General features: G+C 39.1%; 1 protein-coding gene across 6 annotated transcripts in view; it reads left to right on the top strand.

Annotated features, from left to right (window-relative positions):
* Nucleotides 1-21,110, top strand: part of PARD3 (par-3 family cell polarity regulator) — a 671,095-nt gene that overhangs the window by 514,199 nt on the left and 135,786 nt on the right. For all 6 annotated transcript variants that reach the window (XM_083376219.1, XM_083376217.1, XM_083376216.1 and 3 more), the window contains one exon: nt 15,455-15,556. In XM_083376219.1, the coding sequence (XP_083232345.1) occupies nt 15,455-15,556 (102 nt within the window). The remainder of the gene's footprint in view (nt 1-15,454; nt 15,557-21,110) is intronic.

Raw genomic sequence — 21,110 nt, 5'->3', positions numbered from 1 at the left:
CACCACCACTGGGGTTCATATGGGCAATCTTGTGGCTTCTCCTTATCCATACAAGCTCCATTATTTTGGGCATATCATCCAGATGTCAGATTTTGTTTTTGTCTCTGTTGTTTTGTGGAGGCATGCTCGTCTGCCATATTTCTGCCCAGAATTTGACAAGATATGCAATAAAGCACATTTGAATATTGCTAGCTAAATGCTGCATGAATTTTTTTGCTAGTGGCTTAATAGCTGTCTTAAATCCTTCACTTTCAGTCTTTGTGGAGTTTTTAAGTATTTACTTAGCTAACAAACCATCAAAAAATTGATTAGGTAATACTGATTGGGAAAGAGAATATTTCTGAGAAGTATTTCATAACAGAGAAGTAAGGATGTGTTGCCCATTATGACTGCATTATCTATTACAATGAGTTTAAATTATTTAGATCACCAAACTTTGATCCCTCCCAACCCCCTCCCCACCCTGCCTCCTGGGATAAACAGACCATAACTAAGATTCTTTCAGAATTCAAACCAAGATAGATAATCTGATCCTACCAAGACTACTAAATGTGCTTGTATGTTGCATTCAGTATTTCTTATTTAGCTATTCCTAACCAATCCCAAAAATGTGTTTGATTTTGTAAGATTTTCATTAAACTTCAGTGCTCTTTTTCTGTGGTTGCTCTCATCACTGCTGATTACCAAGACTCTTATCTCTTAATAGAAGCTTTTCTCTTCCTAATCTTGCATCTTTGATTGAGTCATTGAAGCAGCAACCCTCTGTTTAACCCATTACAGTTTGCTCCTCTTTTGTATTTTATGTAAACTTCACTGACATCAAAATGCAAGCCTGATGGCATGAATTTGTGTGGTTGCTAAGGCATAGAGATCTGTAAGTTAAACAATAACTTTTAAGAAAATAAGTCTATTCCAAAGTTCAATTATATAGCCATAAAGCTTATGGCTATTGTCATATATGCATCTATTCACTTTTAAAATATGCTTCAGGCTTGTTTATATAGATAGATAGATATAGATATAGATATTTCAAAATACATATCAGTTACTCTATAGCGTTCCTTTGCAGGGAGACATGAAGTAAAAAAAAAAGTTAAAATGTATATAAAATATGAGGACAGCATAAACTGAAGCAATCAACTGTCAGCCACCACATAGCATATATGAAGACAACAAGGATAAAGTTGTTTAATTAATCACATTGCAGCAGTGTGATTAATATCAAAAGTTAAAATAAAGGAGACTAAAAATGCAATTTCTTGGCAGTAAAAGAGACAATACAGTAGAAGCAAGGCATTAGTGTATAGCAGTGGTCTGCAAATTTTCTGGCACCAGGGACCAGTTTTGTAGAAGATAATTTTTCATGGGGGGAGGGGGGATGTTTTCAAATGCAACCTAGATCCTACACAAGTGCAGATATAAAGCTTTGCTTGCTTAATTGCAGCTTGTGTGACCTGGTTCTTAACAGACTGCAAAACGATATCGGTCCGCGGCCCGGGTGTTGGGGACCCCTGCTGTATAGTGGCTATTGCAAAGTTAGGGGCTATCACTCAGAAAAATTTCCCTTGAATAGCCACCTGCCCATTTTAGCCTCTAGGCAGAGTAAATCAGTGTATCCAAAGAAGAAAAAATTACAGATACATGGAAAATTGTGAATTTTGTGAATTGTGAATTCTTGATCACATCCTTCCAGAGATATACCTTCCTTCAATTCAGACACCACAAAAGGGATATATAATCTGATGTTAAGCAGCAGTTGCCCAAAGCCCATGCTCTGAAGGTCTGCTGACCCAGGGGATAGAGGAGAACCTAGGAGGAAAGATTGCAACACCAGAATAAGATACTGGGGCCACATTCCCTAAGAGCAGCCCATACCCTGTCTCCTCCCATATTTCTCCATATCCATCCCTACCAAGATGTTTTGACCACTTAACCCACAAAAAATCCCTTTCTCCTCCAACCCATCCTGAGTGACTACAAGTTGGAGGAATCTCACTCCGTCATTCCCAATACCCAACACATCCCTGGGACTTGGGTTGCTTCAGTTTATACACCTAATTCCACTGGTATCTCAGATGAAAGTCTTGAGCCCAACTAACATTACATCTCAACCAAGTAGCTCCCAATCAGATCTCTTGTTGGCCTGGCAGGACTACCCCATTTCATCTTCAAAAACAAGGGTTATTCAATTGCTACCTCCCTGTCACAGCTCTCAACTGGGCAAAGGTCAAACTGATCCTTAATAGGGAAGGATCATCTACCAAACAAACTGAAAATCAGGCCATCCACTCTTAACATCCAAAGATTAAAAAAGTACATGGGCATTGATAAATCAAGCCACAAAAATCACTGCAATGTGGTCTCCCAGAGCTCATATAGAAGGCGTAGGCAAAATGTCCACTCAAAATGTGCAGGGGTAAACACAGCAGCCTTAAGTATAAGTTTGATTCAGCACATTGTTCCCTACCTATTCCTGCCTCTCGTTTTGTGTCTTGGAACAGACAACTTGGATCCAGGCTTACTTGTATCCTCTCCTGCTGTCTTCTCAAGTGTTTTGTATTCTCTTAATGTTTGGGTGAGTCCTAGTGTGTTCTTAAGCACTCTAGGATTTAGACACCCCCCTGGTTCTTAGTTGTCAACTAGGAGGAAAACTCAAGCTTAGTAGGTCTTAACTTGCCTGCCAAACACTGAGAAAAAGGACACACACAAAGGACACATACAACCCACTAACAGAATCTCTCCCTTGCCTGGATTCAGCTTCAGTTTTTGGCCCCAGTCCAGGCAATTACTGGCAGGATCAGATGGAAAAAGAAAAGGCTTAGATTAAAGTTCAAAGCAGATAACATTCAATATAGACATCTTTAAAATTGTTCATTTAAAAATCTAATGGAAAAATGTGTCACATATGTAACCTTTTTGTCTGCATCTATTTAAATCCTGTACCAAAAGGCCAGCCCCTATCCAAATGATGCATGGCGTTCGGTAGACCTCTAGAGGATAAAGGTTTCAATAGTTTTGGTGTAATTGCCAATAATGTCTTCTCCATAAACACTTTATGATCATTGTTAGCTATTTTAACAGGGCATTCTTGTTTCCTTCTACGGGTTATGCAGACGTCCCCACCATGCTGTCTGCCAAATGTTTTGGAATGTATTCCAGTCATCCCTTATTATTGGCTGTGCTAGCTGAAGACAATGAGAGTTGCAGTCCAAAACATATGGACATGGAAAAGCTCACCTAATTAATATGTGGAATGCATAGCTTTCTTGAATTATTGACAGCCATGTGGAAGTTCTGTCTGCCAGATTAGACAATTGCCAGATTTTATGTAGGACATCAATCATGGTATTTGGCATTATATTTTTTGAGTTTTATTTAAACATACCCTATTTAACTATTATGTCCTTTCTGGAATATCAATTAGGAAAAGCATGATCACAGCTAGAAAAGATAGAGCAGAGATAGGAATCCTCCAGATGTCGATGTTGTTCAACTCTGACCAGCAATACAAAGGATGGCCAATTGGAAGAGATACTGGAAATTTAGCAATATATGGAGTGCCCCAAAATGCCTACCATTATAGAAAATGAGGGAAAATATTATCCAAATGGCTTCAAGCAAATTAAAATAATCTCTTTGAACAAACTAAAATAATTATAAATTATGAATAAAAGTACGTGCCCCTTCATGTATTGAATTATACCCTCCATTTTCTCCAACATGACCACTAGTTGGTTAAGAACGATATTTCTAGTCCATTAAATGACAAGGTTTCCAGGTTTGACTTAATTTTTGGGAATCATGTAGCATATAAATTTAATATGTGATAAAGCTGATATAACTAAATATTTGGTTGGTCTGGGCTTTTTGTTGCTATTTTTCATTTTCAGATGAAAAATAGTTTCTTCTGACATAGTTCTCAGGATAATTGCTTTCTTATTATATGACACATCTGGTACACAAACACATGCATTTACAAGTAAATATAAACCTGTGTTCCCCTCCTGTCATTTTTGTGAGAAAAATGTATACTGCAGTTTTTTAGGTCTTGAACCCCTACCAAGTAACCATAGCAACCGACACCCAATTTGAGACAAAACCCTAGCAAGTCCATTGTTTGGGGAGACACATTTGTAGAAGATGGTGACTAGAAGCAAGCAAAGAAGAAATAAATTAACAAAAATCAAGGAGAAAAGAATGAAGGGGAAGACGTTTTATTATGCTATCGTGTAATCTAGGAAATATTTTGAATTATAATATTTAGTATGTACCAGACACCCCTGTGTAGAAGATCCATTGAACACATTGTTAATAAATTTATATCTAATCTCCACCATGCTCAAAACAGCTAGACATAAAATACTATGGTTAAAACTGAAATGTCATTCATTAAACACTAATCAGATAAAAGCACACTGTAACAGATAAATAACTACTCACCTGATTTAAATCTAATTTTGTATCAAATCAAGCTTAAATGCCAAAAAGTAAAATGTTGCCAGAAGACTCTTGGTTTTCTACAATTATTAGATTGGCCTGAAGAAATCTAGAAGCCTCCTGAATTCCAGTGGCAACCATGTTCAAGAACATTCCTTATTCTGAGGAAGTATTCTTTTATTGATTTGTTCTTCCCCTTCCCAAACCATCTTTTTAAGCCAGGAAAAGCAAGATCATATTTTTTCCAAAGATTTTGTCATCAATCATGGATAATAGAAATTAAACTGTGTTGAAAGCTAATGTTAGGTTAATGAGTTCTTTAGACTTTAGAAGATGTTTTACACACTTTAGAAACAGAATAACAAAACAACAGAGTTGTAAGGGACCTTGGAGGTTATCAAGTTCTGCTTGAACAGATGACGCTATATCATTTCAGACAAATGGTTGTTCAATCTCTTCTTAAAAACCTCCAGTGTTGGAACACCAATTCTGAAGGTAGGGCATCTATTAGTTGATTATTATCACTATTAGGAAATTAGTTTTAGATTGTTTCTCTCCTTGATTAGATTCCATTTATGATTTCTTGACTTTCCTTCAGGTGCTTTGGAAAATAGTTTGACCCCCTTATCTTTGTGGCAGCCCCTCAAATATTGCAACATTGCTATCATGTCTCCTTCTAGTCCTTAGACTAGATGTATCTAACACCTGCAACCATTCCTCGCATGTTTTAGCCTCTAGCCACCTTATCATATTTGTTGCTTTTCTCTGCACTCTTTCCAGAGTCTCAACATGTTTTTTATATTGTGACCTAAACTGGATGCAGTATTCCAAGTGTGGTCTTGCTAAGCTTTGTAAAGTTGTACTAATACTTCACATATATCTTGATTCTAGAAAGATCTTGACAGACTTGAACACTGGGCCTTATCCAACAAAATGCAGCTCAGTTCTGAGAAAAGTAATGTTTTACTCTTAGGCAAGAAAAAACAACAACAAATGCACATGTATAGAATAAGTAGCACCTGGCTCAACAGCACTAATTCTGAGAGGGATCTAGGAGTCCTAGAGGACAATCACTTAAATATGTATAAGTATGACTGCTTTAGCTGCAAAAAAAAAAAAGAGCTGTCTCAACAGAGGGATAGCATCAAGATCACATGAAGTGATAGTATCGCTTTATACTATGCTGATAAGACACTCTTGGAATACTGAACTCAGTTTTAGTTACCATAATACAAAAACGATGTTGATACTCTAGAAAGAGAAGAGCAGCAAAGATGATTAGAGAGATGGAGGCTAAACCATATAATGAACTGTTGCAAGAACAGGGATTATCTAGTTCAGGGGTAGGCTCTTTTATGACTTGGGGACTTCAACTACCAGAATTCCTGAGCCATAAAAGAGCCGAGGTTGCCTACTCCTGATCTAGTTTAATGAAGAGAAGGACTAGGCTGGCTTCCAGTTTTGGATCCCGGCGCGGCCAGACACGTGAGGGAATTGTTCCTTGCATCGCCTGGATTTCTTCATCGGGGGGCTGTAAAGGGGTTGAAAGTCACCCTGGAGGGGCGACAAGCAGAGGAGAGGTCTCTCCAGTTGGCAGTAGAAGGGTGGTGGCCCTCCCATCGGCTTGGAGCTACTCTCCAAACCAAAGAAGAAAGGATCGCCCCTCCCATGGCCCATCATTTAGTCTCCTGCAGAAGCCAAAATCACAACAAAGCACTTGAAAGCCCTTGAAAACTGGGTGAGAATTGCCTTCTTCTTTTCCTAATTGTCTACTCTTCCTGTCAAAACCTTCTGAATTTGTTTCTCCTTGCAAGGAGAGAGGGAACAGGTTTTTTCCCCACCGTCCTTAATAGCAGTCTTTGTCTACATTGGGAGAGAAAAGAAAAAGCCTTGAACTACATGATACTGATTAACTGGACTTAGTGCCTTTCTGCCTTTGGCCCAAAATTCCTATATTAATAGAAATGGACTATTCTACCTATCAATCTAAAAAAGGAGACAAAAAAGAAAAATCTCTTACAGCAAGTGAATACCATTGGCAAACAAACTTGCTTACATTTTGGACCAACCTTGGTATTAAGATAAAAACCTGAAACAGCTGGGGATGAATTTGGCTTAGAATTGTGGAGGTGGATACTTACTAATTTTTGTTTTAAAAATAGCCTCCACTAAGGACTATTTATAATTAACTACAAAATGGGGAACGATCAGCCACAAACCTCGCTTGACTATAATTGTATATTTGAAACAATCTATAGAGTCACTGAGATCGCTATCTCCAGATTAAATAATTTACATGCCAACTTTAATTTACAAACTGAAACCCAGACTGCAACTAAAGAATTTACACTTCAGAAATAACAAACTTGGAAGATGCTACTATTGAGGCAGAGGAATATAAACAACAACAAAGTACTGAAAAAACTATTATCCAAAACCTGACTTTACTCAAAGAACCTACAATTATTAAAGTACAAGGAACTACTACTATGACAGACAATCCTGATGCAGAATGCGGCCGCGCGAGTTGTAATGGGGGTCTCCTGATACTCCCATGTAACACCTCTACTCTGCGAGCTGCATTGGCTTCCGGTTGCCCTCCGGGTGAAATTCAAGGTGCTGGTTATCACCTATAAAGCCCTACATGGCCTGGGTCCGGGCTATTTGAGGGAACACCTGCTGCCGGCATCAAACGCCCTTCGCCCAGTGCGCTCCCACAGGGAGGGTCTGCTCAGGGTCCCGCCGGTAAGAGATTGCCGGCGGGTGACACCCAAGGATAGGGCCTTCTCAGTGGGGGCGCCTGCCCTCTGGAACCAGCTGCCGGTGGAGCTGAGGACTGCTCCTGACCTCCGATCATTTCGCCGGGGCCTGAAGACCTGGCTCTTTGAGCTCTCGGGCCCAGGCTGAGGAGACACTCATTTTAATTGGGGTTTTTAATAGTACAGGGTTGATTTAATATTTTTTAAATTGGGTTTTAACTTTTGTATGGTTGATTTTTAACTCCCTGTAAACCGCCCTGAGTCCTCAGGGAAAGGGCGGTATATAAATGCAATAAAATAAAATAAAATAAATAAATAAATAAATAAATAAATAAATAAATAAATAAATAAATAAATAAATAAAAAATAAATCCTAAAGATCAACAACAAACTAGGGGAAAATTAATACTTAACTTTTGACCCTTTCTAAAGAGCCTATAACTTCAGAAGTACACTACAGGCAAGATGTGATGCCGACACAGGGGACGCTGAAGACCAAATAAGACAACCTGTGGAAAGCCTGGACAGTCAACTATTAACTATAATACTGGATAAGATTTTCTCCTTAAAACAGATCAACCCATATGGAAGAATAATCCAGACTGAACTGCAGACAGAGATTTGAGAGCAAATAAAGAGCAAATAAAGCAAATAAATAAAATAAAAATAATTAACATGGCAACAATATAATGACTATAAATGGTTCAACCTTTGTACATCACTGATGGTTGGATGGCCTCCTCTGGTGCAAAGGAAGACCTACTTGGCAATTTAAAGCCCTTGGTATGGAAACCCAACTGGCAAAAAAAGAAACATAGAGTTAGATTTTAAAAATGAATTCCTAGAGAACTATTATAGGTCATTTTGTTAGTAATTAGTGACTTATTAGGATCAGAAATAGAAAATATTCGTGAGATAGAATTAAAATGTGTTTAAGTGCTTATTAGGCTTATTCCAAATATTATAAATTTATATATTGACATAATGGAAAATTGGCTTATGGATCCTATCTTTGATGTTAAAATTTTGGTTATGTATAAGTAGAAGTAGATTGATGAATATAGGGTCTCTGATTGGTAACTTGTGACGTATCAGGATATGAAACAAACAATGTTTATTAGGTAGAAGTTGGCTATTTAACTATTGGGTGTATGTTATATGATACAATCTTTGGTGTAATAAAATAAGGGAATTTTGGGTTCTGAATACTATTTGGGATGTCAAAGGCTAAAGTTGGACACTACAATTAACATCAAAATTAGATAAAATCTAATAACAAGATATAGATATACTTCATTGAAATTGGACTGACAAAATCTTTTCTAATTGACCATGCTATTATTATAAATCTGTTATTTTAAATACGTTGTATTGAATGTTGAGGGAAATAGAGAAGGATGCTATGATAATGTAACCCGAACTATGTATTGAAAACTCTGTTATTCAATTGATGACTACCCAGGTACCATGATGCTTTCTAAATATATAGGTTGTAAATTGAAAAACTAATAAAAATTGTATTTTTAAAAAGAGAAGGACTAGGGATGGCACGATAGCAGTCTTCCAATATTTGAGGTGCTATCACAGAGAAGAGGAGATCAACCTATTTCCCAAAGCACCTGAGGGCAAGACAACAGTAATGGATGCAAACTAATCAAGGAGAAAAGCAATCTAGAACTAAGGAGAAATTTTGTGTCTGGGAGAAGACTAGACTAGACTAGATAGGATAGGATAAGATAGGATAGAATAGCTTTATTGTCACTTTAAATGTACATTAATCAGCATACATTAAAATGAAATTTTGTTGCATTCAGCTCTCAAAAACATACCATTATGCATATACCTCCCCCCCACACACATATACAACACAGAGAAACATCACAGTCTAGTTTGAATGTAACCATATACATGGCAAAAAAGTATCTGAATTTACAAGATGGATGGCATAAGGAACAAAGCTGTTACAAAATCTAGTAGTTCTGCTATAAATACTTAGAAACCTCCTCCTGGAAGGATGGAACAGAAACAGACCATGAAGTGGGTGTGTGGGGTCCCTAACAATGCTTCGAGCTCTAAGTATATAGTGCTTGTAAACAGTATCCTGAATAAAGGGAAGTGAGCTTTCTATAATCATCTCAGCTGTCCTTACCATACAGCTGTTCTGTATGGACTTTCTATCTGAGGCTCTGCTACCACCAAACAGTGATACAGATTGCTCTCAATCATGATTCTGTAAAAAGTAGCCAGGATAGAATGAGAAAGATGTGCTCTCATTCAATGCAAGAAATGTGAACACTGGTTTGCATGTTTCACTAAAGATACCAACTGAAATCTGGATGGCCCTCGACCTCCGCACCTTCCGGCGCGACTTAAAAACTTACCTATTCCAGCAGTCCGGCCTGGCCTGATAGCTCTAATTGGGGTCCCAGTTTGTTTTGACTATTGTTTTTCAGTATTGTTTCATTATGTTTACCTACCTTACTCTGTACACCGCCCTGAGTCCCTCAGGAGAAGGGCGGTTTATAAAAACAAATAAATAAATAAATAAATAAATAATGTATGAAGAGACCAAATCAGATTGATAGTTATCTTCACTCCCAGGTACTTAATATTATTGACCACCAGTTAATAGAACAGTTAACCACTGGAATGGTTTGCTTCCAGAAATTGTGGATGCTTCATGACTAGAAGTTTTAAGAGACTGGACAGCCATTTGTTTAGAATGGCATAGGCTCTCTTGTTTGAGCAAGGAGTTGGACTAGAAGATCGCCAATATCTTTTTCAAATCTGTAATTCTGTGATTCTTTTTCATTTATGACAATCAAGTCAGCTCATATAAAAAGACATTTATCATTTGAAAATAAAGTGACATGAACATTTAGCTGCTGAGTGACCAATATTTTTTTCTCATGAATCAAAATACAATAAGCCAGGGGTTCCCAAAATACAATAAGCCAGGGGATGCGAAAACTTGGGTTTTCAAAATTATGGTGTATATGATTATTCATTGCCATTATTTTGAACTTTTGTAAGGGGTGTGAGAATATATCAGAAGCGTTCTATGGGGTGCAGAGTATAGAAAAGGTTGGGAACCACTGCAATAAGCCTTTGACCACCCACGTTTCCCCACCCCCCCAGGGTGATTCTCTTTAAAATTATTTGCAACAGTTCCAAAAGAAAAGGAAAAAAAAACAATTGTGGCCTATGTTTGACAGATTTCTATCAACATTATTTTAGCTGCTTTTATACTGATTTCAATACCTCCAGATTTTTAAAATCAGTAGTGATAAATGATAAAAGGTAAAGGTTCCCCCGCACATGCGTGCTAGTCGTTTCCGACTCTAGGGGCCGGTGCTCATCTCCATTTCAAAGCCGAAGAGCCAGCGCTTGTCCTCAGACAAAGGCTTATTGCAGTGTTTCCCAAGTGTTCAATAGTTTTCTTCTTTGCAACTTAAGGATTATAGAATTGTTTCAAAACCATCTAATAGAGAATTCTTGATATAATTATTATTACATTAAACTAGATCCAAAAGAAGAACCAGATGCTCAAGTAAATATCAAAAGAGAACATGGAAGTATTTTTAAAGATATAATTAAGAAAATAAACACACCTGTTTCTCCACTCTTGCAAACTGGTATGAATATTGTCTCCTTAATTCCTTAACATAATTAAGCTTTTTGTTAGGCCACTAGTTAGAATTTAGTTCCCACTGTGATAGCAATTATTTTCTAGGACTGAGTGTGTTTCTCAAAGTTATCTTAGTTCTCCTTACCCACTATTAAAAAAAAATAAACAGTACTTTTCTAGGTAAATCTGAGGTCTCAGAAAACTCCAATAGCTGAGATGAAGGACAGAGGATCCAATTATTGTGCATCAAGTATCCGTACATGTGAACCCATACCAGAATAAGGAGATGTCTCAGATACATAGTACTAATAGGGACTTAAAGACGGCTTTTGGTTTACTTCAGTTCAGAATCTCTACTGATGTAGGCAACCAACTAAGATGGCTTTCTCCAAAGATTAATTAATCCAAATTCCCTGCAGAGATTTTTCTTATCACTCTAACACACGCGTCGGCAACCCGCGGCTCCGGAGCCGCATGCGAATGGGAGGAGGTGCGTGCGCACCACTCCGAACGGGAGGAGGTGCGCGCGCACCACTCCAAAGGTTTAGAGAGCTGCACGCGCACCTCTCTCGCACCTCTGCCCGAACACCCGTTTGGAGACCTGCTGGTGTTCGGGCGGAGGTGCGGTTTGGAGACCTGCTGGTGCCGGTTTAGAAAGCTGCCACAGCCCGCAACACCTTTCTAAACCGGCACCAGCAGGTCTCCAAACCGCTGTTTGGGCGGAGCTGCGCGCACACCTCTCCAATGGAGAGGTGCTGCGCAGCTCCACCCGAACACCCGTGTCGAGACCTGCTCGGGTTCGGGCGGAGGTCCGGTGGCAGTTTGGAGGTCCCAGGGGTGGCTCCGGCGACGCCCGGGCTGAAGGAGGCGCCGCAACCCAGCGCCCGTCACCACGGAGACCCGTTGCCGCTGGCGTGCATGTGCGTCCACCGGCACCAGCAGGTCTCCAAACCGCTGTTCGGACAGAGCTGCGCGTGCACCTCCACCCGAATACCCGTGTCGAGACCTGCTGGTGTTCGGGCGGAGGTCAGGCGGCAGTTTGGAGGTCCCGGGGGTGGCTCCGGCGATGCCTGGGCTGAAGGCAGCGCTGCAACCCAGCGCTCGTCGCCACGGAGATCCGTCGCCGCTGGCGTGAAGGTGCATCCACATAAAAAAAGTGGAACCGCGCGTGTGTATGCACGCGTGCACATGCGCAAAAAACGCTTTGCGCATGTGCAAAACATTTTGTTTTATGTGCATGCGCGCGCGTGAATGCACACGCGTGGCGGCCACTTTTTTTATGTGTGATGGAATCGGTTCCCAGCTGTTCCGGTTCCCAGTGGCTCTTTTGCTTTTTCAGGTTGCCGACCCCTGCTCTAACAGGAAACTGACATGGTTGACACAATTGGTCCCAAGTATCATCGGATACTTATATCAAGAATTCTCTATTAGATGATTTTGGAACAATTCTATAATCCTTAAGTTGCAAAGAAGAAAACTATCAAACACTTTCTTAGTCCACTATCCCACAATTACTGAAATTAGAAAAATAAATTACAGTGGAGAATGGTGGTGGTGATGATGATGATGACTATGGTAATTTGGTATTCATTAATATCATATTCCTTAGTAGATTGCAAAATTGCCATCTAAAATGCTAAAGCAATGAACTTTTAAAATACAATCAATTATAAACAGTAAGAAAGTTTTGTTAGAATCAGTTACTCCATTTTCTGCAGTTACTAGTCAGTATACTGTTAAATATATTAGTTAAGCATTTTGGAAATAACAAATATTTGCTATATTTAAGAATATGATTAGCAAATGCTACTATACTAAGGGCTTCTATTCATTTTGCCAATATACATACTTGTATATCACAAGTGCCTGTAGCATTTTACAGAATTTAAATTCAAAAACATTTTAAAACTTTCTGAATATTATCATTAGCATTCTTTTTCATTTTTTGCCTTTTCAATACCTTTCTTCTATGATTACATGTGGTTATTATTTTACTTATACCTGCAAAGTGTTAAATACCTATAGCAACAGCAATGGTACTTAGACTTTATAACACTCTCTGAGTAGTTTACAAATGCCAGTATATTGCCCCCAATAATCTGGGTCCTCATTTTATGGAACTTAGAAGGATGGAAGCTTTAGTCAACCCTGAACCAGTCAAGACTGAACTCCTGGCAGTAGGCAGAGTTTGCCTGAAATACTGCATTCTAACCACTGCCTAGCCAGGCTCCTATAGCTTATAATGTAAACTGCCATCCGGTTTGATTATATTGTGTTTCCCTGGTCTTATTTTTTTTTTGTCTCCAAAAGAGGCACCAGGTCTTATTTTCGGGGGGTGTCTTTTCCACTCACCTTGTGGCAGCGGTACTGACAGCCCCACCCAGCTGGCCCACTTCTTCTGCAGCCAAAGGAACAGTTTCATTCTGCAGCTGAGAACCAAGCTATGGATTGAATCCATAGCTCGGTTCTTGGCTGCAGAGGCCTTCCGGAAAGGCCTCTGACTGTGAAATGCTAGCCAGGATACAACACAGAAGAAGTGGGCCAGCAAGGAGATTCAGGTGTAGATTCATGGGAGGCCTGGTAAATGAATGCAGGGCATGTGGGGCAATTCTACCCCCACCCATGCCCTAGCTTGGTTTTTATGTGTGTGCCTTGTCCCAAAACTAGGACGTATTTTGGGGGGTAAGGCTTATATTAGGCCCACTTCCAAAAATCAAGCTAGGGCTTATTTTCAGGGTAGACCTTAATTTCATGGAAACAGGATAGAGCAAAAAAGTTATAATAGGAGTTCAGTGTTTTGACAGCAGCCTCTAGAGGTGGACTGTAATGTTTAAAAATGAAGCAACATTACTTATCAAAAGGAAATGGTACATGTTTGATAAATTAGACTGAATTAGACTTCTCCGTCACTGCACATAAGGGATGTAGGTATCTGTCATTCTGTGACGGTTGCATAGCTGTTGCCTTTATATGTCTGCAAATGCTTATTCTGACTAGGGGGCTCTCAAACAGCATAACACAGAAAAGGAAATTGGATCAACCAACCTGCGCATACACCTCCGCAAAATGCATAGTTGAAATTTGGGAGATGAGGGTATCGGCCCATCTGCAGCCATCTGCAACTTATGCTTAACCATTAAACCCTTCTCAGTGTAGGTATGTAAGTGTGACGACTGGGCAGGAAACTCTAAATCAAGCCTAAGTGTCACATTTTCACTTTCCAGAAGAAAAATTACTGAAATGTCTTTTGCAAATATTTCCATTAATCATTCATTGATTCTTTGTCCTGTAGTATTTATTTTAATTATATTTGTGCATGATTTGTCATACAGTAGTCATCTCATTTTTAACATGAGGAGCCGTGGTGGTGTAGTGGTTAGAATGCAGTATTGCAGACTGTATTCAAAGAAGAAACAAGAAAGTCCAGTTGCCTTGTGAAAAAAGCATCTTTGGGACAAATCTCTCATCATTTTATCACACTTTGGGGAATGCAGAATATTTTAATTTGCAACTTTTATCTCAATCTGTCATAAAAACAAATTCCTAAAATAAAGTGCTTTTGTTTCAATTATACAGTAATTATAAGCTGCATTATCTTCTTTTTTTAATGCCTTCAAATATATATTGATGCCTGGCAACTGCCTGAACAAGTCCCTGCAGCTTTCTTAGCAAGATTTTGGAAGCAATTTGCCTGCTTCCTAGGGATGAGAGAGGCTGGCCCAAGGTCATCCAACTAACTGGCTTTGTGCTAAATAGAAACTAAATCTAGGTTGCTTGTATTGCTCACTTTGTTTGTTTATATGAGTTATATAACCTCCCATCACACTTATACATGTTTCTAGTTGGCTTAGAATAAAACAATTATATTGTTTTTCGGAAATTGGGTATTGTGAATATGCCATAAATCATGAAGTGGCTTATCTTTTTTTTTATTGAAGGAGACAGGAAGATTTCCAATCTGCTATTGTTCATGGTAAACAGTTCCAGGTTTTGGGTGGGGGAAGGAATTGGGTTGTACAAACAAGATGCCATGCTTTATTAATTTGGCCAAAATTCATCTTTAAGTGAAACTCATGAGATGTAGATCGTATTCTATTTTTTAAAATATATTTATAATGCCAATATCCTTACTTTCTTCAAAAGTTAACAGTAGTCTCAAATCATCTTTCAATAGCAACTTATAGTGGATGAGGCCATGTTATATTTTGAAATAGATGGCACTATGCACTTTTAGGACTAATTTTGGTGAATCAAATTTAATGCTGATCAGAGCTGAATAAAGTATCAGTATTTCATACATACACCATATAAGAATAGTTTATTCCTTAGATGTTCAAAGAGAGAGATTTTACATCTAGGTATTTTGATTAATGATAACAGCCTTTTGCATTTTATATGTAAATAAGTGTAGTAACAAAATACCTGGTTGCACATTTAATAAAACAACTTTCACGGGATGTATTTTCAAGAATTGAAACTGATATTTGTTTGGCAAGCAACATAATACTTTAAATCCAATTAGGTGGGTGCCATCTTATACCAAGGAGATAATTTTCTATGTCAAGAATGAAAATCTTACACAATTATCTATCATTTTGACAAATTAGAACTTTTATTTTGTTATTAACAGGTTTGGCAAACATCGAAAAGATGACAAGATTGAGAAAATAAAAATGCAAGGAGCTGTTACTTCAGAAGAAGAGAGAATACGTATGAAACAAGAACAGGAGAGGTAGACTTTGATCTTTTACTTAAAACTTAGTGAATTTTTATATATGGTATTTTTAGCTACAGCATTTTAATGGAACTGGAACTCATTTTGAGTCAAATGACTTAGATACATGGTAGATGTCATAATTTAATAGGAGGAAGCAGAATTTATATTAGATATAACAAATTATATGATTTTTCAGAGAATGGCAAGGCATTTATTTCTTTATTTATTTATTTATGAAGGCAAGTGAAACTATGTCTGTACCACAGCTAATTGTGTAGACAGTTATGAAAATATAAATATTTTTATAAAATTGAAATACAGTTTGAATCTTTTTTGCTCAAATATCTTTGCATATCTTCATTTGTTGCAAACTGATTTTTATACCCTGACATAATTTGGATTTTAAAACTAATCACTGGAGATATTGTCACTGGAGATTTTTTTCCCCTGTTGTCCATGTGTTATAAAATGCTATAAATAACAAATGTTTTTTGCTGCAATACTTTCCTTCAGATTTTTTATTTTAATTTTGTCAGATTATTGTTCATCCAGCTATATGTAACTTTTTTGCTTAGTTTTCCAGCAGTTGTTGTTGTTAGCTGCAAAGTCGTGTCCGACCCATCGCGACCCTATGGACAACATTCCTCCAGGCCTTCCTGTCCTCTACCATCTTCTGGAGTCCATTTAAGCTCAAACCTACTGCTTCAGTGACTCCATCCAGCCACCTCATTCTCTGTCGTCCCCTTCTTCTCTTGCCCTCAATCTTTCCCAGCATTAGGCTCTTCTCCAGTGAGCCCTTCCTTCTCATTAGGTGGCCAAAGTATTTGAGTTTTAGCTTCAGGATCTGGCCTTCTAAAGAGCAGTCAGGGTTGATCTCCTCTAGGACTGACCAGTTTGATCACCTTGCAGTCCAAGGGACTTGCAGGAGTCTTCTCCAGCACCATAGCTCAAAGGCCTCAATTCTTTGGCGCTCGGCCTTTCTTATGGTCAACTTTCACTGCCATACATTGCAACTTCCCGTAGTCCTGTGCGCTCCCACAGGGAAGGCCTCCTCAGGGTCCCGCCGGTCAAGGAGTTCTGGCGGGTGATTCCCAGGGGGAGAGCATTCTCAGTGGACGCGCCTGCCCTATGGAATCAGCTGCCGGTGGAACTGCCGGGACCTAAAAACCTGGCTATTTGAGCTGGCCGGCCTGGACTGATGGGTTTTTAAGGTTTTAAATTCAATTTTAAAGTGTTGGAGCTATTAATTTAATTGTATCGTAATCTATATATTGTATCTTTTTTTAATTTGCCCTGTAAACCACCCTGAGTCCTTTGGGAAAAGGGTGGTATATAAATCGAATAAAATAAATAAATAAATAAATAAATAAATAAATAAATAAAACTGGAAAGCCTTGACTATACACACTTTTGTTGACAGGGTGATGTCTCTGCTTTTTAGTGTGCTGTCTAGATTTGTCATGGCTTTCCTCTCGAGGAGCAAGCGTCTTTTAATTTCTTGGCTACAGTCCCCATCTGCAGTGATCTTGGAGCCCAGGAAAATAAAATCTGTCACTACCTCCATTTCTTCCCCATCTTATTTGCCAGGAATTGAGAGGGCCGGATGCCATGATCTTGGTTTTCTTAATGTTAAGTTTCAACCCAAGTTTTGTACTCTCCTTCTTCACCCACAACAAGAGGCTCTTTAGTTCTTCTTCACTTTCTGCCATTAGAGTGGTATCATCTGCATATCTTAGGTTGTTGATATTTTTTCTGGCAATCTTAATTCCAACTTTTGATTCATCTAGCCCTGCCTTTCTCATGATGTGCTCTGCATATAAGTTAAATAGGCAGGGTGACAGTATACAGCCTTGCCGGACTCCTTTCCCAATTTTGAACCAATCAGTGCTTCCATGTCCAGTTCTCACTGTTGCTTCTTGGTCCACATATAGGTTTCTCAAGAGACAAATAAGATGGTCTTGTATGCCCATCTCTTTAAGAACCTGCCACAGTTTGTTATGATCCACACAATCAAAGGCTTTAGCATAGTGAATGAAGCAGAAGTAGATGTTTTTCTGGAACTCTCTAGCTTTCCCCATAATCCAGTGTATGTTGGCAATTTGATCTCTAGTTCCTGTGCCTATTCGAAATCCTTCCTGTACTTTTGGTAGTTCTCGATCCACATACTGCTGGAGTCTAGCTTGTAGGATTTTAAGCATAACTTTACTAGCATGAGAAATGAGTGCAATGGTGGGATAGTTTGAACATTCTTTGGCACTGCCTTTCTTTGGAATTGGAATGTAAACTGATCTTTTCCAATCCTGTGGCCACTGTTGAGTTTTCCAAATTTGCTGGCAAATTGAGTGTAGCACTTTTACTGCATCGTCTTTTAAGATTTTGAATAGCTCAGCTGGAATAATGTCACCTCCACTAGCTTTTTTGTTGCTCAGCTTTTCTAAAGCCCACTTCACTTCACATTCTAGGACAGACATGTCAAACACAAGGCCCGGGGGCCAGATCCGGCCCATTAAGTGGTTTCATGCAGCCCACAAAGCCATCGTGGAAACAGTGAGGAAACGGCCCCCACTGCCTTGGCCCTGGCCCAGAGCCCCTCCTTCTGCCAGAGACCCTCAGATCTGTCCCACTCCTGCCCAGGCTCCCATAGGCACCCTTGATGCGAACGATGTAGAGCTGGCCACACCCACCCAGTAGGCCATATGTACTTTAGCCACCCCCACCCAGTAGGCCACGCCCACCCAGGCCACACCCATCCAGCCCCCTGAGGACAACCACAATGCTGATGCGTCCCTCAATGAAATTGAGTTTGACACCCCTGTTCTAGGATGTCTGGCTCGAGGTCAGTGACCATCTCATTGTGATTATCAGGGACGTTAAGCTCATTCTTGTATAGTTCTTCAGTGTAATTTTGCCACCTCTTCTTAATCTCTTCTGCCTCTGTTAGGTCCCTGCCATTTTGGTCCTTTATCATGCCCATTTTTGCATGAAACGTTCCCTTCATCTCTCCAATTTTCTTGAAAAGATCTCTGGTCCTCCTTATTCTATTGTTTTCTTCTATTTCTTTGCACTGTTCATTTAAGAAGGCATTCTTATCTCTTCTAGCTATTCTCTGGAATTCTGCATTCAATTTGGCGTATCTTTCTTTTTCTCCCTTGCCTTTCGCTTCCTTCCTTTCCTCAGCTATTTGCAAAGCTTCCTCAGACAGCCATTTTGCTTTCTTGCATTTCTTTTTCTTTGGGATGGTTTTGGTTGCTACCTGTTGTACAATGTTGCGAACCTCTGTCCATAGTTCTTCAGGCACTCTGTCTATCAGATCTAATTCCTTAAATCTATTTGTCACCTCTACTGTATATTCAACAGGGATAGGATTTAATTCATACCTGAGTGGCCTAGTGCTTTTCCCTACTTTCTTCAGTTTAAGCCTAAACTTTGCAATGAGAAGCTCATGGTCTGAGCCACAGTCAGCTCCTGGTCTTGTTTTTACTGACTGTATAGAGCTTCTCCATGTTTGGCTGCAGAGCACATAGTCAATCTGATTTCTGTGTTGACCGTCTGGTGATGTCCATGTGTAGAGCCGTCTCTTGGGTTGTTGGAAAAGAGTGTTTGCTATGACCATCGTATTCTCTTGACAAAATTCTATCAGCCTGTGCCCTGCTTCATTTTTTATTCCAAGGCCAAACTTGCCTGTTATTCCAGTTATCTTTTGGCTTCCTACTTTAGCATTCCAATCCCCCATGATGATAAGGACATCATTTTTTGGTGTTAGTTCTATAAGGTGCTGTAGGGCTTCATAGAACCGGTGAATTTCATCCATTCCTGTCCATTTTAGTTCACTGATACCTAAGATGTCGATGTTCAGTCTTTTCATCTCTTGTTTGACCATGTCCAGCTTTCCTTGATTCATGGATCTTACATTCCAGGTTCCTATGGAGAAAAAATCTTTACAGCATCGGACTTTCCTTTCACCACCAGACACATCCACAGCTGAGCGTCCTTTCGGCTTTGGCCCAGTTGCTTCATTCTTTCTGGCGCTACTAGTACTAGCCCTCTGCTCTTCCCCAGTAGCATATTGGACACCTTCCGACCTGAGGTGCTCATCTTCCAGCGTCATATCGTTTTGCCTTTTGGTACTGTCGATAGCGTTTTCATGGCAAAGATACTGGAGTGGTTTGCCATTTCCTTCTCCAGTGGATCACGTTTTGTCTGCTATGACCTTTCCATCTTGGGTGGCCCTGCACGGCATAGCTCATAGCTTCATTGAATTATGCAAGCCCCTTCGCCATGACAAGGCATTAATCCATGAAGGGGACAATAACTTCCAGCAGACAATAACTTAACTTATGGATTTACAAACATTCTAGGGTGTTTTGGTTTCTCCTTGTTTTTAATGCCATAGGTCATTTAATCTCTTTACTTGCTCTTTAGATTGCTATACCTTTAACAATGAAATACACTGGGGAAGCAGATTGGGTGTAATGAATTTACTGTATGTTGCAAAAATGCAACAAAAATCCACAGGGTCAGAGAATAAGTAGATGCTCCATTAAAAAATCAATCAAGGCCACAATTATATAAAATTATTCTACCCTGACTCTATCATTTTAATAGTATTTTGCTCACACGGTATTTATCTCTAAGCCTTGAAAGTATTTTGTTCCCATTGATTAGAAGCCAAGTAAATTAATATAGCTTAATTTTCCTTTGAATGAATTGAACTGAATTGAATTGAGAGACTGCTGTTTGGTTCAGAACCAATATCTTACTATAAATAGTGTAAAAAGCAAGAATCTCCTCAGTTGTTCCTGATGTGTTATTGCAAACCAAAGAAATTTTAAATATAATTGCTTAGATATGCAATAACAAGTTTATCAAAGTAAATATCATATACTGTAGTCTTTCTAATATATATTATAGCATATAAAATCAAATATTAGCATGAACAAGATAATTATATCAGTGTAGTATGCTTACAAAGCCATTTTTTCTTCTTCAACTATCTGATGTACTTGCAGCATTCCACGTCCAACTTTTTGCCTTGGTAGATAGAGTCTGTCAATGTCACTGCGTGGGTGAAGGGCATGATTCATTGTCATTATTTTTCTGGTCTTCCTATCCATTGCTTTTAGTTCTGCTTGAGTCCAGTCCTCTATTCCAGCTGTGTATCTAATGACTGGAATTGCCCAGGTGTTGATTGCCTTCACAGTATTTCCTCCATTGAGTTTGGACTTTAAAATCTTCTTCACTCTCTTGATGTATTCACCTCTAATCTTTTTCTTGACTTCAGTGTGCTTGATGTTGTCAGCTTGAAGGATACCCAAGTATTTGTAGTAATCTTCCTCATCCAGACTCTTAATGTTATTTTCGTGGGGCATCTTGATTCCTTCAGTTTTCACTATTTTTCCTTGTCTGAGAGTAAAGTGTGGCACATTTGTCCAAGCCAAACTCCATTGCAATATCTTGGCTATATATACAGACAGTGTTCAGCAGCGATTCTATTTCAGATGATGTTTTTCCATACAGCTTCAGATCATCCATTTAAAGGAGGTGGGATAGTCTGGCAGATGTTTTTGAT

Source organism: Vipera ursinii (genome assembly GCF_947247035.1).
Source record: "Vipera ursinii genome assembly, chromosome: Z".
Classification (NCBI taxonomy): domain Eukaryota; kingdom Metazoa; phylum Chordata; class Lepidosauria; order Squamata; family Viperidae; genus Vipera; species Vipera ursinii.
The sequence above is the reverse complement of the archived record's forward strand: the minus strand, read 5'-3'. Positions and strand labels throughout refer to the sequence as shown.